Raw genomic sequence first — 27,413 nt, 5'->3', positions numbered from 1 at the left:
AGGGTGCCACAGCAGAAAAAGCCCTCCTCCTAGTAGCCCCCCGCCTCACTTCCTTTGGCAGGGGCTCACGGAGAAGGGCCGCTGGGGATGATCTTAAGGTCCGGGCAGGCACATATGGGAGGAGGCGATCCTTCGGGTAACCTGGCCCCAAGCCATTAAGGGCTTTGAATGTTAACACCAGAACTTTGAATCGGGCCCAGAAATGGACTGGCAGCCAGTGCAGCTGGAAAAGTACTGGCGTAATATGAGCTCGCAGGCCAGTCCCTGTTAACAATCTTGCTGCCCTATTTTGGACCAGCTGAAGTTTCCGGACCGTTTTCAAAGGCAGCCCCACATATAACGCATTGCAGTAATCCAGACGAGAAGCTATCAGAGCATGGATAACTGTAGCTAGGCTATCTCTGTCCAGATAAGGGCGCAGTTGGTATACCAGCCTAAGCTGATAAAAAGTGCTCCGTGCCACTGAGTTCACCTGTGCCTCAAGTGACAGTTCTGGATCCAAGAGCACCCCCAAACTATGAACCTGATCCTTTAGGGGGAGTGCAACCCCCTCCAGAACAGGTTGAATATCGCCTAGCCGGGCAGACAAACCACCCACTAACAGTACCTCCGTCTTGTCTGGATTGAGCTTCAGTTTATTGGCCCTCATCCAGTCCATTACCATGCCCAGGCACTGATTCAGAACAGCCACTGCCTCACCTGGTTTTGATGAGAAAGAGGTAGAGCTGGGTGTCATCTGCATATTGATGGCACCGCAGCCCACACCTCCGGCTAACCTCCCCCAGCGGTTTCATGTAGATGTTAAACAGCATGGGGGATAAAATAGAGCCCTGTGAAACCCCATGGCACAATTGCCATGGCACAGAGCAGTAATCCCCCAGCACCACCTTCTGGAATCGGCCATCCAAGTAGGAGCGGAACCACTGCAGTGCAGTGCCTCCAACTCCCAACCCAGACAACCTATCCAGAAGGATACCATGGTCGATGGTATCGAAAGCCGCTGAGGGGTCCAGGAGAATCAACAGGCTCGCATTCGCCCTGCCCCTCTCCCGGCAGAGGTCATCCCACAGGGTGACCAAGGCGGTTTCCGTTCCAAAACCAGGCCTGAAGCCTGATTGAAATGGATCTAGATAATCCGTTTCATTCAACAGTGCCTGGAGCTGTCCTACAACCACCCGCTCAAGCACCTTGCCCAGGAAGGGGACGTTGGCCACTGGCCTATAATTGTTAACATCCTCTGGGTCCAGGTTAGGCTTTTTCAGGAGTGGTCTAATTACCGCCTCTTTTAAAGCAGCAGGCACCACTCCCTCTCTCAAGGAGGAATTTACAACCTCCTGGACCCAGCCGGACAACCCCTCCTCGTTTGATTTAATAAGCCATGAAGGGCAAGGGTCAAGCACACAAGTGGTCGATCGGACTTGGCCAAGCACCTTGTCCGCATCCTCAGGCCTCAGTAACTGAAACTCATCCAATAAAACTGGACCAGACGGTGCTCTGAACACCTCTACCAATGGAACTGCATTAATGGTGGTGTCCAACTCATGACGAATCTGAGCGACTTTATCCTCAAAGTGCCATGCAAACTTGTCACAGCGTGCCAGCAAGGGTTCCACCGTCTCTCTCCCTGGCCCAGAATGTAACAGGCTGCGAACCACTAGGAAAAGCTCCGCTGGACGACACTGAGAAGATGCAATGCTGGTGGAAAAGAACCACCTCTTTGCCACCCTCACCGCCATGGAGTAGGCTCGATAGCGGGCTCTTACCTGTGCTCGGTCAGACTCAGCACGAGTTTTCCTCCACCTGCGTTCTAGCCGTCTCCCCTCTTGCTTCATTGCCCTCAGCTCAGGTGTATACCAAGGAGCTGGCCGGGCTCTGCGCAGAGGGAGAGGGCGCTTGGGTGTGATCATGTCAACCGCCCAAGTCATCTCTGCATTCCACAGAGCGACCTGGGCTTCGACAGGAGCACCAGCCATACCAGCAGGAAAATCCCCCAGAGCCCTCTGGAATCCATCGGAATCCATTAATCTCCGGGGGCGGACCATTTTAATAGGTTCCCCACCCTTGCAGAGGGGAAAGGCCGCCAGGAGTCTAAACCTCAGCAGGAAGTGATCTGACCATGACAAAGGGAAAGATGTTAACTCCTCCACTTTCAGATCACCATCCTCCTGCCCAGTCGAGAAAACCAGATCAAGCGTGTGTCCTTTTGTATGCGTTGGGCCAATAACATGTTGGGACAGCCCCATGGTTGTCATGGTGGCCATGAAGTCCTGAGCCGCCCCGGATACAGCGGCCTCGGCATGGAAGTTGAGATCCCCCAGGACCATCATCCTGGGGGTCCTCAACACCAAGTCCGAGACCACCTCCGTCAGCTCAGGCAGGGAGTCTGATGGGCAGCGGGGTGGGCGGTACACCAACAGAATCCCTAATCGGTCCCGGGTACCCAACACAAGGTACAGACACTCAAGATCTGCACTCGAATGAGCAGGAAGCCTGGAGAGGGAGATTGAATTCCTATAGACCACGGCAACCCCCCCTCCCCGACCCTCAAGTCGGTGTTGGTGCTGCACCGAGTACCCAGGAGGGCACAGCTGGGAGAGAGTGACCCCTCCCAGTTCCCCCACCCAGGTCTCAGTAATACATGCCAGGTCAGCCCCCTCATCCACAATCAAATCATGGATGAGGGAGGTCTTATTTTGGGCCGACCTGGCATTCAGCAGCAGCACCACCAGACCCGAGGGCAGACTGGTAAGGCTGCCAGGAACCATCAGGTTGGGGGAAGAACCAGAAGAGGGGACAGCTGTAAGGTGTCTAGCCCCTCTTCTCCTCAGCTGGCCTGTTAATCCCCCAACGCCATACCTCCCCCTGCCCGTGACCACAGTTATGGTGGCACCTCCCCAACCCCCTGAGTTGCCCAGTAGTCCTCCCAGGCACATATTAAAATGTTAAGATATAAAATGCACAACAGTTTAAAAGAATATTAAAAAGATAAAAGAGAACAGCAGCTAAGAAGGAGCAAATAAAGTCCACTTTTGCCCCTTTCTCCCTGGTCGTTATTGCTGCTGCCCTCTGCTGCTGCTATTTGCTGCTGGTATCTGTGGCTGCTGGTGTCTCTGGAGAGGCAGGTGGGTAGATCTTCAGGTCCTACGCGACTCCAAGTGCGACGCTAAGTGCGCACTTAGCGTCGCACTTGGCGCGACGCCGAGGCGCAGCCTCTGGCAGCCCCGCCTTAAGTACCTGTGGGCGGGGGCAGAAGCAGGCTCAGGATCCACCTGGTGCAGCTGCTGGCTGGTCCTCCTTCCCCATGCTCCTTCCCGAGCAGCCTCTGGCAGCCCCGCCTTAAGTACCTGTGGGCGGGGGCAGAAGCAGGCTCAGGCTCAGGATCCACCTGGTGCAGCTGCTGGCTGGTCCTCCTTCCCCAGGCTCCTTCCCCAGGCTCCAAATTCCCAAATTTGGAATTTGTTTCCAAAGAGATCTAGGGCTTCTGTCTTTAAAAAAAAAATGCTCCAAAGAAGCACAGTCTCCTCCCAGATCCAGAAACCTCTGCCCCATTCTTTCCTCTTCTTTACTCCTGCAGAAATTAAACAAAACCAAGGAATCCAGTATTGGGGCATTTATAGTTCAACCCTCTACGTATCCACTCAGTGAGTTCTGTTTAATTCAAGTGGGGCTTACTCCCAGGCAAGCATCTACAGGATTGTAGGCTTAAGCAGCCAATGATGAAACCAACAGTGCAGTCCTATGCATGTTTGCTTGGAAGTAAGTCCAAATGTATTCAATAGGGCTTCCTCCCAGAAAAGTGAGCATAGGATTGTGGCACAATTGCATTGTAATGACAATGAAGGAATGAAATATTTAAGATGCTGGAAACTGCTGTGGATCAGGGTTTAAGGAGACAGCTATAAGAGGTCAGTAATTCCTAAGACAAACCATGTGAAGGTAAAGAACTGCTCACATCCCATGGGGAACAGCTAAGTTCAATAAGGAAAGGCCCTTGGGAGCCAGTAACAGTCCTACCCAGAAAGAAGGGTGCCCACTGCTTCCCTGTATGATTCACTACCTTGGGCTTACCCCTTCCTGATCAGCCTCCCTAGCAGGGCCGACCCTACCATAAGGCAGATTGAGGCAGTCGCCTCAGGTGGCAGATGCTGGGAGGCAGCAGCAAGGTGATGGAGGAGAAAGAGGTGGACCATGCACTGCAAAAGCTAGCCTGTTGTCTTCAGGTGTGAGGAGGATGGTGTCCTCAGAAAATGCCATGGGGCAGCCTGCTCCCTAGGGATGGTAATCCTGCCCCATCTTTGGCTAACACCATCACTCAAGGTGCAGCAGAATTAAATTTGCCTCTTAGAGGAGGTTGATAGGCACAGAGGACACTGGAAGCAGTTAGACCAACAGTCTAGTTCAGCACTGTCGGCACAGATTGGCAGCAGCTCTCTAGGGTTTCAGACAAGGGACTTTCATAGCCCTAACTGGAGATGCTAGGGATTGAACCCAGTACTTTCTGAATGCAACGCAGGGGGTCTACCACTGATCTGGGATCCCCTCTTTCTCACTGGGAGGCACGCCTGGATCAGTGACTCACAAAGAAATAGCAACAGGGTCTTCTCAGGATGGCTGATTCTTACATGCTTTAAAAGTCACCCTCTTCCCAGGTGTAAGAGTGAACTGTGTCTTCAGTTTAAAATATGGAGGGGGGGGGAGTGTCTCCCGCTCTTAGAAGTTTTGGGAAGACCCATCTAGGTGATGGTTCTTTCATGCGGTGGGGTAACACAACCACATTCCCTACATCTCGACAACCTCAGGCTCTACTTGGAGGAAGGAGGAACCAATTGCTGCAATTCCCACTTCTGTGGCAGTCCCCCCGCCCCCCCAAGAGTCCTTATGATTGTGGGAATCCACAATGGCAATATAGTTTGCATGCTACTTCCTCCACTGTGGTGCAGAGAGAGAGGCTGACCCTCCCCCTTTCCTCCCCAACTACTCTCCAAAGTCAGAACAACTTTCTGAGAAATCTAGTTGTTGACCATGGCCATATTTTCTGGCTTTGAAAGACAGAGATCTTATGGGAGACAGTACTTATCTAGCATTTCAAATCCCCGGACATCTCCTTAATCTTGTTATTGCAAAGAACTCAAGCGCCCTCCCCCTCTATCTGCTGCCCTCCCCCAGCACTCTGCTATGTGCCAGTTCATTTCATGGACAAAATCACCCAAACATCTGTTGTGTGGGCCGGTGGCCTCCTTTGCCAATGGAGCAACTGCAGCCCACCAGGAAGAGCTCTGACTTCATTTCTTTTTTTGAAAACCAGGATGTTACATACATCCTGGGCCTGGGAGAGGATTGGATTTCCCCAAAATTTGGCAGTGGGGTTAGAGCTGAGGGGTGGGTGTCATTGGCAGCTCAGGGCTGCTATCTCCGAGAGACCCAAGGTAGCAGTAGGGATCCAGGGAGGACCGTACCACATTTTTTTCCAGAATGATGGAATCATCTCTCTGTTGCTTGGTTTTCCTCCCTTTTCCATTGAACTTGTTGCCTAATCTATGTTGTTCACCACTTTTCTTCCCTATTGTGGATATTGGATGTCTCCTTTTCTATTTAAGCCCCTTCTGTCAACTGGCAAGCTCTCCCGTTTACCTGCTTCCATGTATCCCTCTAGTCTCTTATCTTTCCACACCCCTTGGCTCCTCTGGTACATTGACCCCCTGTGCTTTGCACATAACATCCAGGAGTGAGTGCAGTTAGGTCATTTCAGACACTGGTCTTCATTGGCGTAGCCTCCTCTCCTGCCTTGCCTCTCCTCTTTAAATGGTAATGTGTATTCCTTCACTTCTTTCAACATGGGGAAAGCCAGCCCTGCTGTGATTAGTGGGCCCCTCTGGCTCATCCTGTTGAGTGGGGCCTTGGCATCAGAGTCCTGCCCTGATTGGCACCATCAGTTATATCTTCTGTCCCCAAGACTGAGGTTTTCTGCATTGCCCTTGGAATGCTTTACCATCTCGACGTTAGTCTGGCTCCTTCCGCTGGCACACTTCAACGCCAGGTAAACACTCACTTCTTCTCTCCATCTCTCTCCTCTCAACGGATTGCATTCAATTCTTCTCAGGAATACCTTGTGCATCTACTAAGCTCCGTAAGCCTGTGGCAGGGCCTGTGTTCTTATCCACAGCACCTAGTTAATATCTGCCCTTTAGATATGATATCATAATCATATGAATAAATTTAAATTAGGGGTTGCCAGCCAGCTGAATTTTTAATGGCCTGGCCAGGATTTCAACTTCTGGGTCAATTGCCAGAAGAGGAACAGGGGACTCTGAAGCCAGAAAATTATCATGCAGTTGTAATTTTCAGGATTTACAGTCGGGGCCAGAAATATTGGAACAAGGATAACTGTTTTGGCAGTTGGCCTCTGTACACCACCACATTGAAGTTGAAAGGAAACACACCCGGATGGGAGCGAAGTCAGGACTGTCAGCTGTAATTCAAGGGGTTTGGCAAAAGTGGGGCACTGACCATTCGGGAAGGACAGCCAGTGGCACGCACACACCCCTGTCATTGGGGGCTCATAAGTAATGGAGCGAATGGCTGGCAAGCAGCTGCATGGCCAGGTGTGGCCTGTTTCCTGGGTGCCCCATGGCCAGTCGAGCAGAGAAAAGGCCTGGAGGTGGTTCTGAGTGTTACATTTGCATTTGGTGGCTGTTCACTGGAACCCCCAACATGAGGCCCAAAGAGGTGTCCATGCGAGTGAAGGAGGCCATCATGAGGCCGAGGAAACAACATAAACCCATCAGAGAGATAGCAGAAACAGTGGGAGTGGCCAACACAGCAGTGTGGAACATCCTGAAAAAGAAGGAATTAACTGGCAAGCTCAGCAACAGCAACAGGCCTGGCAGACCACGGAAGACAACTAAAGCGGATGAGCACAGAACGCTGCTCATGGTGAAGAGGAGCCCTTTCACAACATTTGGCAGGTCAAGAACGCTCTCGCAGAGGCAGGCATGTCACTGTCAACATCTGCAGTCAAGAGACGGCTTTATGAATGTGAATAATGAATACAGAGGCTTCACAACAAGGCGCAAACCACGGGTAACACTCAAGAACCAGAAGGCCAGATTAGCCTTTGCCAGCAAACACCTAAGAAAGCCTGCCCAGTTCTGGAATAAGATTCTTTGGACTGATGAGACCAAGATGAACTTGTGCCAGAATGATGGGAAGAGAAAAGTATGGAGAAGGAAAGGAACAGCTCATGATCCAAAGCATACCACATCATCTGTCAAGCATGGTGGAGGCAGTGTTATGGCCTTGGCACGTATGGCTGCCAATGGAGCCGGGTCACTGGTGTTTGTTGATGACCTGACTGCTGATCAAAGCCGCAGGACGAATTCTGAAGTGTATAGGGCTATACTTTCTGCTCAGATTCATCCGAATGCTGCCACACTGATAGGACGCCACCTCATACTGCAGATGGATAATGACCCAAAACACACAGCAGAAGCTACCCCAGAGTTTCTCCAGGCAAAGAAGTGGGATGTTCTTCCATGGCCAAGTCAGTCACCTGATCTCCACCCGGTAGAGCATGCTTCTCACTGACTGAAGACAAGACTGAAGGCAGAAAGACCCACAAACAAGCAGCAGCTGAGGGCAGCTGCGGTGAAGGCCCGCCAAAGCATCTCGAGGGAGGAAACGCAGCATTTGGTCATGTCCATGGGTTCCAGACTTCAGGCGGTCATTGACTGCGAAGGATTTTCATCCAGGTATTAAAGGCAATCCTTAAGTTTGAAATGATGTTGGTTTGCTCCATTACTTATGAGCCACCAAGGATGGGTGTGTGTGCGTGCCACTGGCTGTCCTTCCCGAATGGTCAGTGCCCCACTTTTGCCAAACCCCTTGAATTACAGCTGAAAGTCCTGACTTCGCTCCCACCTGGGTGTGTTGCCTTTCAACTTCAGTGTGGTGGTGTACAGAGGCCAACTGCCAAAACAGTTATCCTTGTTCCAATATTTCTGGCCCTGACTGTACCTGCTTTCTAGAAGATCATTTTAAGCACTGCTATTTTCTTAAGTGTGCCCAACACATCCTTGTCTATTGCTTTTAATTTTTAACACCGTCTTTCCTTCAGAACAGTCGCTCTACAGATGCTCAGAAAATAGGCACTTCTAGGCTGCAATGCTAAGCACACTTACTGTTCATTACATTTATTTACTAAATTTATACCCCACCTTTCTAATGAAATAGTGCTCAAGGTGGCTAATGATAAAAAAGCTAAAATACAAAATTATAATTATAAGATTAAAAAGTTACTCTTTACGAGGGAGAGTAAGCTGCATTGGACCAGTGGGACTTACTTCCAAGTAAACATCCATAGGATTGCACTATTAATTCTTTTTTAACCCCCTTTTTATTATGCTCATAGAAAAAAACACATAGGATGCAGCCCTATGCAAATTTACCTGGGATAAGTTTGACCACAGTGGAACGTACTTCTAAGATTTCACAGAAACTGTGCCACAGCGGAAAGGGAGGGAAAAAGTTACTAGCCTGGAGACATTTTTATGAGCCTGCTGTTGCCAGCAAAGGAGGAACCGATCACTCCACCCCTCTACTAGTAGCCGGCTGCATTTTTATATGCTGGGCACAGAGAGGAGGGGTGGAGCGCTCCTGTCCATCCTCCACTAGCCCACTCACTTGCCTGCATGGAATTTCTATCTGCCTCTGGCGACCAGGCAAGTACTTTACTACAGGGCTGCCCTGCCACAGTGATGGGGGGGGGGGGCATTTTCAAAGGAGAATCAGTAGGTGGGAAGGGGTGCATATGCTTTCATCTCAATCCTCCCACCCTCCAATCCTATTTCTAATGTTGGTCCACAGCTAGGGAGAAAAGAGCCCAGGAGGAAGGGTGGGTTAAGCATTCACTCCTGTCCTGCTTTTCTCCCATAAATGCACCCCCCTTCACATTACTTCAGCAAACATGGGTTTGAGGTGGCCTCAATAGGGACATGCTGTTCGGAGGTCGCCCCTGCCGCCTTCTGAAATCCTCAGGTAGCCAGAATCAACACGCAGATGATAGGGCTCTTTTCCAAGGCTTTATTCCCACTCAACCTAATGACACTTACAGATGCTAACTGCTTGATCCTACGAGTGAGACTTCAGAGAGCTGCCTACTCGGGGGTTCTAGCCTTAGGAATCAGAGCTGCTTTGGGGCTCTTTGGGCTCCGATCCAACCCTGACATCATCCCCGCTCCCATGAGACCCCCCCTCATGCCCCCCCGGAGCCCCAGGCTTGTGGGGGTATCATTGGTGGAAGTGTTGCAGCAGCAAAGGGTCATGCAGATGCTCAGAGGGTTCCCAGGAACGTTCGTCTGGCCCATAGCCTTTCCAGTCCAATAAATATTGCAGGCGCCCGCAGGAAAGCGGTGAATCCAGGATCTCAGTGACTTTAAACTCCTCCTCCCCCCCCACCAGCACCGGGGGCGGGTGGGAGCAGGCTGAGTGATGGGGGTCGTCAGAGCAAGGCAACCCGCCTTGCAGGGAAAAGGGGGTAGAGCGGGGGGGGGGCAGAGGCTAGCCCCAAGCCCTCCACCTTCTCGCAAACAAAAGAATCCCGAGCTTGTTCAGTGTGAAGGAGCTCCTCCAACGAGTGAGGCACCACTGCCGCCGCTAGACTTTCGGGGGGGGGGGAGAATGAGGGCGGGGGAGGGACTCTCCTCACCCCCTGGCTGGAGGTCTGGCTTACAAGAGAGGGCGTTAGCCTGCTGGGTGGGGTGGGGAGGGGCAAAGCAGGAATGTTGCACTGCCAAGCAAAATCTTCATCCATGAAACAAGTAGTAGCCCCAGAGTCCACCAGCACCAGGACCTCCCCCCCCCCCCGCCACTGGGAGGGCTGGAAATGTACAGGATGGAGCAGATGGGAGGGTGGGAGGTTTGAGGAAGGTGCCCCCTGGGTGCGGAGCAGGCCCCCGCACTGGAGACCCCCAACAGGCTTGGGGGGTGGTCTAGTCAGGCTTGGGGGTGTTAGAAAAATATTGTCCTCTTATTCTTTGGCTGTCAGCTCTTTGCTAGACCTTTGAGCTATTAGTCATAATTATTGAGCCCACCGGACACATGTCCAGTGGGAATGTACATTTGTTAGAAAGGGAAGTCGTAAAACATGGTTAGGACAGGCACATAAGCATAATCACAAAAATAAACATGCCGACATTATCTCATTGTACATCTGCAGGTCATGCGTCTGCTGTGTCAGCTAGTAGCTTAGTCGGTTAAAATATCTTATCACTAGCAAAAATGTATAGGGGGCGGAGGTATAAAAAGACTTATGCACGCTTAGCTCGGGGTCCAGACTGCTCTGTACCCGTTTTGCAAAACGTTCAATAAAATAGTGTTGGATCCACTGCTGCCTGCCTGGCATCCTTTTCTTCTAAACCGAAAGCAAGGACTTCTTATCTAACAATTTGGTGCCATGACTCGGATCATGCTTCGGGGCGCGTCCCCTTCGCGCTGAACCGAAGGGCCGCGGAGGAGAAGTGGCCACAGGCGGTTGTTTTACACTGCCTTCTCCTCACGTCGGCGGCGGCGAAGGCGCTTGGGGACCAACGCCAGAGGAAGAGGGAGACGTGATCACTCCTTTTAGGCACCGGCAGTGGATCAATAAGCAGCTGGATGCAGCTGCGGGCAGGACAGAAGAGGCTTTTGGGGTAAGTGAAACAGCTTACATTAGGGGATAAACGCGGGACGGTGGTGTGTTTGTGATTGTGTGAGACGCCTACGGGCGAAGCGAGTGAGGAGCCCCGATCTGCATTTCCCTACCCCGGCGATGGGCTGGGTCAGAGGAGGGCGAAGCGCAAGAATTTCTGATTGAAATTCCCACCGTCATGGGCGGGTCCCAGTCCAAGCCTGCGGAGAAGTCCCATACGCCCTTGGAGTGTTGTTTGCGCAATTGGTCACATTTTAAGCAAGATTATGGAACTAAGATGACAAAGGATCGCCTTGTCCTTTTTTGCACCCGGGAATGGCCAATATTAGAGCCCAAATGGCCACCCGAGGGGTCTTTTGACCCAACCTTGGTATCTGATGTGCGAATAACAGTAACACAGAGGGGAAGTTGGGACCAGTTCCCTTATATCGATTCATGGGCAACTTGTGTGCCCCTTGGCAGCAGACCCGCTCTGTGGGTTGTTGAATGCATGTCCCTGGCCCTTCCCATGGTGGTCAAAAGGAAACCACCAAAAGAGGGACCACCTAGGGTCGTGGCCACGGCACCGGAGGACCCATTGCTTCCTCCTCCCTATGGGACAGCTGTCGCAGGGCGACCACGCCCGTTGCAACCACCACCTTCTCCTGAGGGGCCCGCCCAGCGGCTAGATGCCCCCAAGGAGGACCCCTCTCACGAAATAGTACCAGAGGACCCCACCCCTCTAGTTGAACACCGGGACACTCTCCAAGATCGTCTGCATTCCCTGGAGGAAAGATTGGAAGTCTTACAAAGAGAAGCAAAAGGGGGACCTAACTATAACCTGCGAAAGGACCCCCAACCACCGGTGAAGTTCACCTTCCCCATCAGAGAAGTCCCTGACCCTACCGCCCAACATCCTCAAGGGACAATGTTTGTCTATGTCCCATTCACGACATCTGATTTGTATAATTGGAAACAATTTAACCCCTCCTTTGAAGAGGATCCCGGCCCACTCCTGTCTCTGATGGAGAATGTGAGGCTCACTCACAACCCCACATGGGACGATACGCAAATGTATCGTATTTGGAAATATACGATATTTGGAAACACCTGTTTCCTCAGTCAAAAGCCAACCATCCTTGCGGGGGGTGGGGCATGAGCCAAGTATAGGGAGGAAAATCCCCAGGCAACTGAAGAGGAGACGGCAGAGGTTCTGCCCACAGGGCGACCCGATTGGGGGGTGGCCACAGCGGCACATAGACGCTTACATGCTGACTATTTTCGGCTCATTTTAGCAGGCATGAAGCAAGCCGCGAGAAGGGCCCCCAATTTGCAAAAAGTCCTGACTCTAAAGCAAGACAAAAACGAACCTCCTGCCGTGTTCCTCCAAAGGCTGAGGGAAGCCTTCGCTAAATATACTGACATTGACTTGAATGATCCAAATAATTTAAGGATCCTCACAACTCAGTTCGTGGGCTGCCAGGACATCAGAATGAAGTTGCAAAAAGTTGAAGGAGGGTTGGCAGCTGACCTAGGAGTTTTAGTTGAGGTAGCTCAAAAGGTTTATGAGAGGCGAGAAGAAGAAGAAGGAAAAGAAAAAGACAAGAGGCAGGCAAAGCTCCTTGCTGCGGTTCTTAGACCCGACAAAGGGGGAGCTAAGAAGGGGGGAAAAGGGGGAAGGAAGGGATCTCCCCTGGGGAAAGATCAATGTGCCTTCTGTAAGAAAATGGGGCACTGGAAGCGTGATTGTGAGGCTTTGAAGCAGAAAGAGAGAGAGGAGAATACGGGAGGAGCGGAGAGAGTTCTGTACGAACAAGAAAGAGACTAGGACAGACCGGGGCCCGGCCCCCTCTTAGCCATCTCTGAGGCAAGACGGGACCCCATGGTCAAAATAAAGGTTGGGGGCCGCTCCTACAAAGCCCTTGTAGACACAGGGGCCGCCCTGTCCGTCCTCCCCCTCAGTGAGCCCCCAACGGGAGGTGGGGGGTTCACCACCATAATGGTGGTCGAAGGAAGGGCAACCCAAGTGCCTCTCTCTCGTCCCCTGTTCACCAAGGTTGGGAAAACACACCTAGAACATGCATTTGTCTGTACCCCCTCCTGTCCGGTGGCATTGCTAGGGAGGGACTTATTGACTAAACTCCAAATTGAGATTGCTTTTACCCCTGACGGAAGGATGGAGGTACGGCTCCCTAAACAGCAGAGTAGTAACTACCAAATGGCCCTTTTGAAGGTTGCAGAAGAACCCACCTCAGAGGCCAACGAGGATTGGGGCTTAATAGAAAACAGAGTCAACCCTCTAGCTTGGGCCGGGATTGGAGAGGCCTCTCTTGCCAAGTCGGCAGCACCATACAAAATTCCCCTCAAGGAGGGAGCAAGGCCTGTTCATGTGAAACAGTATCCCCTTTCCCGCCAAGGAAAGGAGGGCCTACAACCAGTAATAACGAAGCTCCGAGAAGAAGGCCGGCTCACCGAGATAATGTCCCCCTATAACACGCCCATCCTCGCTGTGTCAAAAGGGGGGGCAAGGGGTATCGCGTGGTGCAAGACCTCCGCCTCATTAATCAGCAGATCGAGGCCCCCCCATCCTGTGGTCCCTAACCCACACACCCTCCTTGTAGGAATTCCAGAAGAGCACGCCTGGTTCACTGTCATAGACCTAAAAGACGCCTTTTTCAGCATCCCCCTCCACCCTGATTCAAGGCCTTTGTTCGCCTTTGAATGGGAGAGCCTAGAGGGAGGGTCAAAGGTTCAATTAACATGGACAGTAATCCCTCAGGGGCTCAATCTCTCACCGGTCGTCTTTGGCCAGCAGCTCCAAAAGGATCTCGAACCCTGGGTCCAGCAGCATTTAGAGGTGCATCTCCTCCAGTACTGTGACGACCTCCTGATTTCAGCCAAGGCCAGGAATACGTGCCTAAGTGGGACGGTTTCCCTCCTCAACCATCTAGCGGCGGGTGGGGGGGTTATAAAGTGTCAAAAGAAAAAGTACAGTTGGTCCAACCAACTGTAAAATTCCTAGGCTACCACTTAACTAAAGGGACTCGGAGCCTAGGGCAAGAAAGAGTCAAAGTCATCCGTGACACTCCTGTCCCTAAGTCCCCCCGCGAATTGAGGGCCTACCTGGGGTTGACCGGATTCTGCCGACTATGGATAGCAAACTATGGAGAGACAGCGCGGCCGCTGTATGAGGCGCTGCAAAAAGATAGATTGGATAAATGGAAATGGACTAAGGAAATGAATAAGTCTTTCCTCAGTCTTAAAGCTGCCCTTGTGTCACCGCCCGCCCTGGCCATACCAAATCCCAGCCGGCCATTTAGACTTTATGTGCATGAAAATAAGGGCATAGCTTCGGGAGTGCTTTGCCAGCAAAAAGGGCCCTCTTGGAGACCAGTGGGTTATTATTCCAAGGTCCTAGATGTCGTAGCACGAGGATGGCCAAGTTGCTTGAGGGCAGTGGCAGCAACAGCTCTGATCTGCACCGAGGCCGAGAAAATGACGATGGGAGGACCCACTGAAGTTTGGGTGCCACAAATTTTAGGATCAGGAGGAGGAAGCAAATTTCTCAACCCGGCCCGGCATTCCCGATATGAAATAGGTTTACTAACAAATGAAAACCTCACCTTTAAGGCTTGCTCTAGCTTTAATATCGCCACACTACTGCCAACGTTACTGGGCACAAATGGATCGGGACTCCCAGATCATGACTGCCTTGAAGTACTGGACCTAGACACCAAAGGCCGACCAGACCTTGAGGATGAACCAATAGAGGGAGCCAAAGATCTGTTTGTAGATAGGTCTAGCTATATGCTGGATGGAAGGCGCTATACAGGAGCGGCTGTCGTTACCCTAGACGAGTGTGCATGAGGAAAGACTGCCTCCTCATTTCTCCGCCCAATCCACTGAACTGATAGCCCTGACAAGAGCCCTGCAAGCCAGCAAGGGAAAGAGAGTAAATATTTATACCGATAGAAAAAACGCCTTCGCCGTTGTGCATGCTCATGGGCAACTGTGGAAAGAGAGGGGATTCTTTACAGCAAACGGATCTCCAGTGGCTAATGGCGGCCTAATAGTGGATCTTCTGGATGCCCTCCAGCTGCCCTCACAAGTGGCTGTCATCCACGTCCGAGCCCATGGGAAAGAAAAAGAGGAAAAATGGAGAAGGGAAAACCAGAAGGCAGATGAAGCCGCAAAAAGAGCAGCCAGAGAGGGAATCCAAGGAACATTCCTCATTTTACCCAAAGGAAAAGAGCGCCCCACATACTCCCCTGCTGAATTACAGATGGCACAAGAACACGGAATAAGTCCCTGCGATGACGGATGGATCCAGATGACAGATGGAAGACTGCTTCTTCCACAGACCCTGCAGAGGGTTGTTCTAGAACAAGTCCACCATTCTCTTGGACACCCTGGAGCATCAGCCATGATCGACTATTGCAAGAGGCTGTTTGTCTCCCCTGGCTTAACTGTACGCGCCCACCGACTAGCCGCAACCTGTGAAATCTGCCAGAAAACCAACCCTCCCAGGGCACCCCCTCTGCCAAAAGGAGGGCGATCATGGGCCTACTATCCTTTCCAGAGGGTGCAGATTGATTTTGCTGAAATGCCACCATGTAGGGGTTACAGGTATTTGCTTGTAATAGTGTGTCAAATGACAGGGTGGGTAGAGGCGTTTCCATGTAGAAACTGCCAAGCTAAAACTGTTGTTGTTAAGTTGCTACAGGAGGTGGTGCCCCGGTTCTCCCTGCCTGAAGTTATAGAGTCCGATCAGGGCTCACACTTCACCTCAGTTATTACACGGGGGCTGGCACAGGCTCTGGGAGTAGAGTGGCACTTACATTGCCCCTGGAGGCCCCAGGCAAGTGGACAAGTTGAAAGAGTCAATCGGAGTCTCAAAGAGACTTTAACCAAACTCCAACAAGGGGTAAATCTCACTTGGGTTGAGGCTCTGCCAATGGCTTTAACAAAACTTTGAAGGATGCCAAGAAAGGACATAAAGTTGTCCCCCTTCGAGCTGATGTTTGGGTTCCCGCCTCGGGTACACTGCGGAAGGAGGGAGGAAGTCAAGTGGGAGATGGGTGATCAGATGCTAAGGGATCAGTTGACTTCTCTACAGTCTGTTCTTTCCCAGCTACGCGCTTATTCTGTTCCAGAGATTGCCGTCAGATGCACCTATCCACCTCTTCCAGACGGGAGACGAGGTGTTGCTGAAAAAGTGGAATAAAGAAGCCTTAAAGGAAGGGTGGAAAGGGCCCTATTTGGTGGGGCCAACCAGCCACTCATGTGTAAAACTTGTAGGTTCTAGCAAATGGACACATTGCAGCCGGATAAAGCCATTTAAACGACCCCTGCTTCCTCCTGTCACCCGGAAAGAACAGGAGGACACGGGCAACGGTCCTTTGCTCCCTGGCACCCCTCCGGAAGCTGCCAGGGACACAGGCGAAGAAGCCATCCAGGAGCCACAATCGCCTGTAATATACAAGTCACAACATCTGGGAAAAGCTCGGGTTCGAATTACAAAGAACTTGTAATATGAAGCAAGTATTGTGGTTGGTGTTGGTAATGCTAGTCAGAGAAATATTAACATGGATGGTGATACCTCAAGGGTTTGGGCTTGACAGCTTTAAAATAAAACCCCGAAATGTCACACCTACACCCCTCAAACCACTTCTGGTACAAATCCCCGAGAAAGAGAAGCGTCCCTGGAGAACCAGGTTAGGAATCCCGATAACAGAGGAAACTGATAATGTGTGGTTAGAGTGGATAAAGTATACAGCCAAGTCCTTAAATAAGTCTGACTGTTTTGTTTGTGCCACAGGAAGATCGGTAGCAAAGGTGCTGCCTTTTCCTCTGGGGTGGGACACTCCTTCCCTCCTCACCTGCGTGATCCGTTTGTTCCAACATCCTGATGCATGGGGAGAGGAGGAATGCCAGACCCTCAATAAGTTATACCCCCCACTCAAATTAAATGATCGCGTCAGACCTTCCACAGTCTTCTTGCAAAGAAGAAACCATACCGGATGCATACACCGAAACCTTGCAGACACAGAGGGGCGCATAGGGAACCTGACGAGTAAAATAAGGTGTGTTAATTCCACCCGCCTTAGGAATAATTCCCTTTCAATCCCACGAGCTGATCTTTGGTGGTATTGTGGGGGTCTAGAGTTGTATGAGGTGTTGCCCTCCAACTGGTCCGGAGCTTGCGGGTTAGTTCAGTTGGCAGTCCCCTTTTCAATTGCATATCATCCAGCAGAGAGGACTAGCGAACCCCGGCAGAAACGATCAGTAACTCCTTTTGATGATCTAATATATATTGACTCCATAGGAGTACCAAGGGGAGTGCCAGATGAGTTCAAAGGAAGAAATCAAATTGCTGCAGGATTTGAATCTACCCTGTTTTGGTGGGTGACCATTAACAAAAATGTAGATTGGATCAATTACATTTATTATAATCAACAGAGGTTTATAAACTATACCCGAGATGCTGTAAAAGGATTGGCTGAGCAGCTAGATGCCACCAGCCAAATGGCCTGGGAAAATCGGCGTGTTCTTGATATGATGTTAGCAGAAAAAGGAGGGGTTTGTGTCATGCTAGGTGGATGATGTTGCACCTTCATCCCTAACAACACTGCCCCAGACGGCACGGTAACAAGGGCTTTGCGGGGCCTCACCGCCTTGTCCGAAGAATTAGCCGAGAATTCAGGGATTAACAACCCCGTGACCGCCTGGTTAGAGAGATGGTTTGGAAAATGGAAACACCTAGCAGCCTCAATCCTTATCTTGCTTGTAGTGGTGGTAGGAGTTTTAGTATTATTTGGTTGTTGCATTATCCCCTGCGCCAGAGGCTTATCCCAGCGATTAATTGAAACTGCTTTGTCAAAACAAATGCTCTTGCTTTATTGTGCTGATAGAGAAACCCCGTTTTAAAATGCTTTAAGACATGAGTAAAGACTTAAAGGAGGGTCTTGTTAGGAAAAGACTGTCCTCTTATTCTTTGGCTGTCAGCTCTTTGCTAGACCTTTGAGCTGTTAGTCATAATTATTGAGCCCACCGGACACATGTCCAGTGGGAATGTACATTTGTTAAAAACGGGAGTCGTAAAACATGGTTGAGACAGGCACATAAGCATAATCACAAAAATAAACATGCCGACATTATCTCATTGTACATCTGCAGGTCATGCTTCTGCTGTGTCAGCTAGTAGCTTAGTCGGTTAAAATATCTTATCACTAGCAAAAATGTATAGGGGGCGGAGGTATAAAAAGACTTATGCACGCTTAGCTCGGGGTCCAGACTGCTCTGTACCCGTTTTGCAAAACGTTCAATAAAATAGCGTTGGATCCACTGCTGCCTGCCTGGCATCCTTTTCTTCTAAACCAAAAGCAAGGACTTTTTATCTAACAGGGGCGAGGAGGAGGAGGAAGAAGCGGGGCCGTTGGTCTGGAGCAACAGGACCTGGCAAAGTGCCCCTGCTTTCCACACCGAAAACAATGATGCTCAGCACGCCACCTTTCCAACTCCTCTGGCAACAGCGCAGCTTGGGTGGCTCCCAGTTGCATTGGGGTCTCCTCCACCCCCATTGCAGGGGTGGGGTGGGTAGAGGGGGCAGTAGCCGGGGAGGAACGGGAGGAGGGAAATCCCGGCCACTGGAGCTCCGCCTGGCCTGTTGGTGCCCTTCCAGGTGACTGTTGATCTGTAAACAGGATTGGATGAGCTGCACCAGAGTAGGTGGGTGGGGCGCGTGCGCCAACTCATCCAAGATCTTGTCGTTCAAACTGTCCAAAAATTGGGCCACCAGAGCGGCATCATTCCACTGTAGATCCTGCATCAGCAAGCGAAAAGCGGTCGCATAGTGGGAAACTGAATCCTGCCTTGCTTGAGGCGGTGAATGTCCGGAGTAGCTGTCTGTGCACAAAGGGGATCACCAAAAAACTCCACCATAGCTGTCATGAAACCTGGATAGTTAGTCTCCCAGCAAGAAGTCATCAGTGAGAAGAAGAGACGAAGCCCGATTAGCTGCCACGTCGGAAAGCAGGTTAATGACAAACCCCACACGAACCTGATCCGTCAGGAAATCCTCAGGCCGGAGGCGCATGTACAGCTCCGCCTGGGCGCAGAAACTGCGAAAACGACCCCTCTCACCCGAACACTTCTCTGGCAAGGCCACCAGGCACTTGCGTCAGGGGGGAATGGGAGGCGGAATGGGCTGAGCAGCAGCCTGCAAGGCCTGAACGGCAGTCGCCAATTGCGTGACTTGTTCACGCAGCACCTGGTTCTCCTGCGTCAGAGTGGTCAAAACTTGCTCCATGCCACTGTCCCAGAAGTAGTAGGAGGAAAAGAAAAAGGAACGGAGATCAAGCTGTCGGGAGGTCGCCCCTGCTGCCTTCTGAAATCCTCAGGTAGTCAGAATCAACACCCAGACAATAGGGCTCTTTTCCAAGGCTTTATTCCCACTCAACCTAATGACACTTACAGATGCTAACTGCTTGATCCTACGAGTGAGACTTCAGAGAGCTGCCTACTCAGGGGTTCTAGCCTTAGGAATCAGAGCTGCTTTGGGGCTCTTTGGGCTCCGATCCAACCCTGACACATGCTTTGCCTCCCCCCTCCTCACATCTACAATATGAAGATATAACAATACTGTCCTACCTTACAGTGTTGTTCTAAGGACTGTGACTGATAAACGAGGTGCCACTGTTCCTTGACTGTACCACTTCAGATAGCAGGGTGGGGGATATCAAAATCAAACCCTCCTTGTACACACAAAGAAGAAAGAAAAAACCCTGGCACATGAGAAAAGAGTTCTAGTTTAGCTGGTTCAGTTACTTGCATTTATTTCTATGCCACTCTCCCATGGCGGATCATGTCCAAAACAGCTCCCGGTAAGTATGATATAAATCTCAAGTTACAATGTCATGCTTGAAAATAATTAATTGCAAAACATGCCAAGAAAGTTCAAATGGGACAAAAGCCATCAATTCTACCTCTCCCTTCTCCCGAATATGCTAGTTTTCTTACATACAGGGTTTAATGCACACACACATTTCTATAAAATAATGCATAACCAGATTACAACAACTTGGTTTCCATGCTCCTCACCAGGGCGGAGGGGCTTTCAACCATGCAACACCCCTGACTTGCAAATGGAAGCTGAGCAGTCCATAAATGGGTTTTACTGCAACTGACAATAACATATCTCAAGCATTCTGAGCAGTCTCCATGCCAACTCTGGGATTTGGTGGTGGTAGGAAGCAGAAGGCACCTCCTTAACCCGGAAGAGAATTGAGAATTGCTCCCGCATTGCCTCTGACACTTTTGGCTGCTCTGTGCAAAGCGAAAACAGCAGCAGGGTGCATATGTAGGGTGGACAGGGGTAGTGGCAAGGGTGGGTGTCACTGGGCACCTGCCGAGGGCCACACCTTATTGGGGGGGAAGCACTGCCAATTCTTGGAAGCTCCTGGTCCTGCTGCTTTTCCTTGTTGCTGCTAAGCTGTTCCCCTGCTCTCTCTGAGTGAGCAAGCTATCATGGCCCAGGATCCCAGACTTTCATACTTGAGCTCCGAAGAGACGGATCCAATCCTTGGCCCATCTTGACCAGACCTGCAGGTGCTAGATTCCACACTGAGCCCCTGGGGGTGTCCCTTTGCCTACAGACTTTGAGGTACAGACTAATGACTCCTCTGAAGACCACAAAAGCTCTGCAGAGATTCCATTGACTGTCCCTGAAACCCAAACGCCCTCCATCTAGAACAGCCTGTCCCAACCTGGTGCCCTCCAAATGTTTGGGACTACAACTACCATTATCCTCAACCATTGGCTTTGCTGCCTGGGGCCAGTGAGAGTTGCCATCCAGAACATCTGGAAGGCTGGCCTAGAAGGAGACTACAGCAGCATGGAAGGACACCGGCCCTTGAATTGGCATGTTGCAGCGCTCAGAAGGTGGAGCTTCAGTTTTGATCCTCCAGGCCAAACTATGAGACCTCCAGCAGTTGCCTCAAGCCGGTGCTGGGGCAAACGGTTCCTCCTTGGGGCTTTTCTACATGAAGCTTTTAACCTGCCACTTTACCAAGGCTTCTGCTTCCAGATTCTTTGTGGGATAAAGAACCGATCCTCTAAACATGTTTTTTTCTCCAGAGTTTTTCCATCTCTGCCTTTCTATATGTTGCATTATATAACCTCTAGGTGGCACTGTGGTATAGCTGAATTGCACAACTACACTAGGGTTTCATTCTGCCATTTTCAGATATACCAGACTTCCCCTGTTTAACACCCCCCCCCCCAAATGGTTGCAAAGAATGGTAGAAGCCCTGGAGGATGACGATGTCATGTAAAGCACTTGCAAAGTACTGTGAGTAAAGAATCACAAGCACACAATAAATGCCTCGTGTAGAAAGGCTCTTAGCCACAGCTACAGGCTTGCTGCCCAAATTCTTGAACCCCTCGCGCTCTGACCCAGCACTGTTGCTCTTGCCCCAGGTCCTGACCCTTATTCCAGCACGAAGCCAGCTCGGGCAGTCCCAGGCCTGCCTCCTCCTATCTTGTTTGGGCCATTGCGTCCTCCCAGCGATGGAGATTGTTACGGAACAGGACCCAAGCAAAGGGAGGAATGAGGAGAAGGAGATAAAACTTCAGCACGTCTCGTCCTCTCCCTTTGTGGGGCCACGTGGATTGTGCACAGAGAGAAAAGCTAGCAAAAGGGTAGTGTCAAGAGTGAGGAGGAGGTGGGTGCACACAGGGAGAGGGCTCTGTTGAGCCCCCGCCCCCCAAACCTGGAACTGGCATTGAAAGGGGCGGGGGAGGCAAGGCGAATGGTTCATTTACCAGCTTCTAGAGCTGGCCCTAACTTCTCTGAACCTCTATTTAAATGTCAATCATTATGATTATTTTAGCCATATGTAAAGGTGCACTATTATAATACACATATATAAACATATATATAGATTCAGCAGCAAACTTGGTTTTGGGTTTTTAGGGGGGTCATTTTGCAAAAGGCCTTTTGGTTCAAGGACTGTAAAACTGGAAGCACGATTTAGACAAAACGAATGGCATAACATGAGGGACGAGATGGCAAAAGCTGCAAAGCTGCAGAGAGAGAGAGACAGACAGACACAGACACAGACAATAGAGACAGAGAGAGAATGTGAGAAGAGGAAGCAGGAGAGAATAGAAACCAATTTTTTTGCGGGGGGGTGGCGGTGGTGGCAGGGAAGGAAGCACAACCAATGAAATGGACAGGAACAAAAACACAGAGGAACTAACTTTCAAGGTCAAACTCAGGGTCCTTGAGAGGGCTGCTGAGGCCAGAATCTGCAGAAAACAGTAAAATAAAAAACCAAAAAACCCCCAAAACCAAATATACACACACTTTTATTAAAAAAAATGCTACTCAACCAAGGAAAAACAAACAAAAAAGCAACACAAAATTTAAGAGGAAATGAAAGGGTTGTTTTTTGTTTGGGGGTGTGTGCGTGTGCACCCGTGTTCTCTTCTTCTTTTCCCTCTTTTTGGGGGGCTATTGTTTCAAGTTCTTTGTGCATGCATGGGAAAGTGGCAGTGGGGGGCGGGGGAGGGATGAAATGAGGCCAAGATTTAAGAGAGCTGGGTTATTAGGGTCTTATTGCCCCTCCTCCTCAAGCAATGGGGCAAGTGCTTTATAACAACTATGATTATGTCTGCCCCCCCCCCCTTCTGCTGAAGTAAAGTTACATTGAGAGAACAAACTTGGAAGGCACATTTTTCCTGTCCCACAACAACAGAAGTTTAATTGTGTGTTAATTTTTGCATTCAAGTACTATCCAGTTTCTACCCAACAACTTTTGAGTGGTAGATTCAATTCACCTTAGTCTTTGCTTTATTCATGTGTTGAGATGGAAAATAGCATCTAGTATCCTTTTTTAAATATATATATATATACACACACACACACACACACACACACACATAACTATTATACACAAATACGTACGTACAGACACAAGTGTGTGTGTCTGTATGTATGCATGTAAATAGATAGATAGTATACATGTAAATACACACACACACACACGCACACACACGCACACATATATAAACCAGAAAAAGGGTTTATGCCTAGTCACACAAAGAACTGGGAACAAACAAAAGGTCAGTGTGAAAATTGTTCAAATATTTACCCCCAAAATAAAATCGAAAGTTAAACAAGCAGAGGATATCAAACATACGTACAAATCAAGACTGCAGGTTCTCTCCATTCTACAACCAGAGTTTATGTTTACAATCCTATACCCACTTACCTGGCAGTATGACCCATTGAACTCAATGAGACTTACTTCTAAGTAGATATGTATAAGATTACACTGTAAAACTCCTTTGTTGCATCGTATGCCTGAAACTACCTCCTAGGGCCCCTCATGATTTCTAACTTCAGATCCATATTCAAGACCCCCCTTTTCTGTAGAGACCCGGGCACAAGCACACCCCACCCCACGGGCTAGTTCCCCTGCCCACCTCCCAGGAAGAACATTACAGCAAGGGAGAGGCCAACCTGGCCTCATCCATCAGCCAGAGAAGGAACAGCTGCAGGGAACTTGTTTTCACCCTTCCCTGCCAGAAAGAACACCTACAAGAACTCTGAAACTAAAAGCTGGTGCCTGGGTTTTGTGTTTTTTCCTCCTCCCTCCTCCTCCCTTTTCCTTTTGTGTCATGTCTTTTAGATTGTAAGCCTGAGGGCAGGGACTATCTCATTCTTAATCTTTGTAAGCCACTCTGGGACCATTTTTGGCTGAAGAGCGGGGTAAAAAATGCTGCAAATAAATGAATAATATCCCAGCCTTCTCCAACCCGGTGCTCTCCAGTTGGTTTAGGCTGCTTCACTCATCGCCCCTGAGCATTGTCCCATACTGGCTGATGGGAGTTGTAGTCCAAAACATTTGGAGGGCACCAGGTTGAAATAACCACACTTGACTACTCCTGCCTCCACTTCCCTCATCTTCCTCTGTTGTTTTGCACTGTGTTGGATTTTAAATTGTAGGCTGCTTGGGGCACAGACCTTGTCTTGTACTCTGTAAAGTGCACACAGATGGTACTCTATAAAAACAAAGAAACAAAATGTAAAACCAAATCATTTTAGTAAACGTATCATGGACACATGCATAACCTTATGCGTGTCGCACAGTGGCTTTAGGTGATAAGTAAAAAGTAGACTATAGGTTATAAGGTTAACTTATAAGTCCTACAACTCCCAGAAAAGGAGATATATATAGGAAGAACTTAGGCAAATGAGCTGGACCAAGCTTCGAGGTAGAACTCAGAGAACTTCGACAAGCTGAAGCCTCGCTGATTCTCTCATCCCTGGGCTTGAGCACTAAACAACAACAAAAATAATGAAAATCTTGCCTACAAAGAAAGTTGAATTCTGCTGTATAAACCATGCAAATTAAGGACAATTGCATTAATTCTCTTATTCTGCATAATTTATTGTGCTTCCCCAACCCTTTTGGCATCCCTTTTGCAGGTTCTACTAGACATAAGGAACAGGAAGGAGGGGGAGGAATTAAATAGGGGACTGACTGCCCCATGCACCCAGCGCAAGAAACTGTATTCAGACACCCTTCTTGGCTTCTGAGATGTTTCCATGCATTGCTTGCACACTTTCAAACTTTTTTCTGTGGTCACGAGGACTAGAACCTTACCTTTATAATAAAAAAGTAACGCTAAGATTCTGCATCCAACAAACTGGAGAGGGTTCAGAGGAGGGCAACAAAGATGATCAGGGGACTGGAAACAAAGCCCTATGAAGGGAGACTGAAAGAACTGGGCATGTTTAGCCTTGAGAAGAGAAGACTGAGGGGAGATATGATAGCACTCTTCAAGTACTTGAAAGGTTGTCACAGAGAAGAAGGACGGGATCTCTTCTTGGTCATCCCAGAGTGCAGGACACGGAATCATGGGCTCAAGTTACAGGAAGCCAGATTCCGGCTGAACATCAGGAAAAACTTCCTGACTGTAAGAGCAATACAACAATGGAACCAATTAGCTGGGGAGGTGGTGGGCTCTCCCACACTGGAGGCCTTCAAGACGAGGCTGGACAGCCATTTGTCAGGGATGCTCTGACTTGGATTCCTGCATTGAGCAGGGGGTTGGACTCGATGGCCTTGTAGGCCCCTTCCAACCCTACTATTCTATGATTCTATAACTGGGCATGTTTAGCCTTGAGAAGAGAAGACTGAGGGGAGATCTGATAGCACTCTTCAAGGACTTGAAAGGTTGTCGCACAGAGGAAGGCCAGGATCTCTTCTTGATCATCTTAGAATGCAGGACACAGAATAATGGGCTCAAGTTGCAGGAAGCCAGATTCTGGCTGAACATCAGGAAAAACATCCTGACTGTTAGAGCAATACAACAATGGAACCAATTACCTGGGGAGGTGGGGGGCTCTCCCACACTGGAGGCATTCAAGATGAGGCTGGATGGCCACCTGTCCGGGATGCTTTGACTTGGACTCCTGCACTAAGCAGGGGGTTGGACTTGATGGTCTTGTAGGCCCCTTCCAACCCTACTATTCTATGATTCTATGATCGATCTGTCTTCAAGGCTGCCCAGTGGTGTGGGGCGGCCAGAGAGGTGGGGTAGGGTGGGGGATGGCATGCAGCCCGCTACCTGGTGTCTGGAAGTTGATGCGCCGCATCTCCACAGGATCTTTGGGGTGGTGAGGGGTGATCTCAGCATTGTTCAGCATGCACTTGATCCACAGCTCAGAGTCTTTCCATTTGCTGATGAGAGGAAAGAGATGGGGAAAAGAATACAAAACACAAACCAACGATAAAGGAAGTTTGTTTGGGTAAAAGGTCCTACCTTATGCCCAGTGCTTTGCCTACACCAAGGGTGGGGAATCTCAGGCCTAGGGCCAAGTCCAGCCTACACCCCCTTCCACTGGTCACACCCCCTTTCACCCAACCACTGATCATTTGGTGATTTTCTGGGTTTTGTGCAGTTTCCCCCCAATCTAAAAGGTTGAAATTGTAGTAAAAATGTAACCTAAAAGCCATTGTATGTGTCTTAAGCAGCACGTAGTATTGTAAGAGCTGCGCATGCCTGGAATGAGCAGACAGTAACCCTAAGATAAGGTTGCCAAGCAAACTGCTAGCAACCAATCAAAGTGACACGCTGGCTGAGGAATGCAAGCTAAGTGATAAAACTGTAGCGCGGAGGTTGCCCAGGGTCGACTCTGCTTTGAGCGTGAGCTCCTTTGTCGAACTGTTTGCAAACAATAAAATCGAGTTGGAGCCAGCCTGAAGTTGACTCTCCTCTTTGGGGCAAATTGGACTAGCCTCCAGGGGGCGAAACTAGCATTTTGTGCAACAATTTGGCGAGCAGTCAGGAGTCCCTTGGACCACCCTGAGGTCAAACGACAGAACCGGCGAAGGTGCCCGTGGGGCACGCCGGACCGCCTTTGAGGTCTGCCACGGCACCAGAGAACGGGGGTCGGGACACCCAGGAGGTTAAAGGCGTGGACTCCATTGATTGAGTCAACCAGGCTGAACGGGTCTGAAGAGACAGCACTAGGGTGCTGGGCGGAGTAAGTATTTGATTTCCCTTCTGTCTTTCTGTTTGAGTTGCCTTCGGAGCGTCTGAGGTTTGTCAGACTCTGTGTAAGCGTCTGAGGTTTGTCAGACTGTGTAAGCGTCTGAGGTTTGTCAGACTGTGTAAGCGTCTGAGGTTTGTCAGGCTCCATGTATGGTTTCAAATAGAGGTAGGCACAATGGGGGCGGGTAGCTCCTGTTTAGAAAGCTCTGCCACTCCCTTGGGATGCATGCTAAAGAACTTTAGCAAAGTCAAAGATAATTATGGCACTAAGTTGTCGAAAGGCAAGCTGGTTACACTCTGTCAATTGGAATGGCCGTCATTTGGAGTCAACTGGCCAGATATCGGCTCCTTTAATGAGGCCACAGTTAGAAAAGTGCACGTTATTGCTGTAAATAATGGGCAATGGGATCAATTTGCCTATATTGATTGTTAGTTGAATTGGTGCGGAAAGAATCCCCCTTAGTTACAGAAGTGTAAATGTGTAAATGTGTTACTGGCAAAAGACCGCAGAGGCAAGAGACCCCGGGTGGTGTCTGAATCAAGTAGTGAGAGATAAATTTGCCTCAGGGAAGGTGAGGTTATCAGCATTTGGATAAGTGCCGACCAAAATCCACTGAAGGCGAGAAAAGGTTGAATATAAAGTTCAATATTGTAAAGTCATGATGGTATGCTCCGAGGTGAAGCCCAAGGCCCCTGTTCCCCCTGATTCAAGCCCCACGGAAGGAGCTTGAAGGCTGGGAGACCCTGCCCAAGGTGCCCTGAGCTCCCCCCGGTCTGATTCGGTCTGTTAGGTTGGGAGGAGAGGTTGTTGGGGGGAGGGAGGGGGCCCTCCAGAGACAGTTTGTCTGCCACCGTATCCAAGTTTGTTAGAAGAAGCAAAAGCAGTTGAAAAAGTTGCAACTTCTGAAGAAAGAGATTTGTTTGACGACTTAAAGACTGTGGCAAGATCAAGAAACAAAGACAGAGCAAGTTCTTAAAATATCAGGGTCTGTGTGAGCTTCTCTCTGTCAGCCTGCTCAGAGCAGAGCCAAGGGGGACTTGCCTAACCCCCCTTCGCCGCGGCTGGTTTAGCCTTAGCAAGCAGAGAGGCTGGAAGGTGTCTGTGAGGACCTGACAAAAGAGTGAGATTTGCAAAAAAACAAGAAAAGCATCACAGCTGGAAAGCTGAGCAGCACTGCTCTGTTCT

The 27,413-nt window shown here is 49.9% G+C and overlaps 1 protein-coding gene across 1 annotated transcript in view; it reads right to left on the bottom strand.

Annotated features, from left to right (window-relative positions):
* Positions 1 to 27,413, bottom strand: part of LOC146334064 (receptor-type tyrosine-protein phosphatase S-like) — a 256,868-nt gene that overhangs the window by 71,182 nt on the left and 158,273 nt on the right. Inside the window, 2 exon segments of the mRNA XM_084824914.1 lie at positions 21,923 to 21,970; positions 25,301 to 25,413. Coding sequence (XP_084681040.1) covers positions 21,923 to 21,970; positions 25,301 to 25,413 — 161 coding nt within the window.

Source organism: Heloderma suspectum, chromosome W (assembly GCF_057233095.1).
Source record: "Heloderma suspectum isolate Gila_16-S chromosome W, 16-S_ref, whole genome shotgun sequence".
Classification (NCBI taxonomy): Eukaryota; Metazoa; Chordata; class Lepidosauria; order Squamata; family Helodermatidae; genus Heloderma; species Heloderma suspectum.
This window is presented reverse-complemented; position numbering and strand designations above follow the sequence as displayed.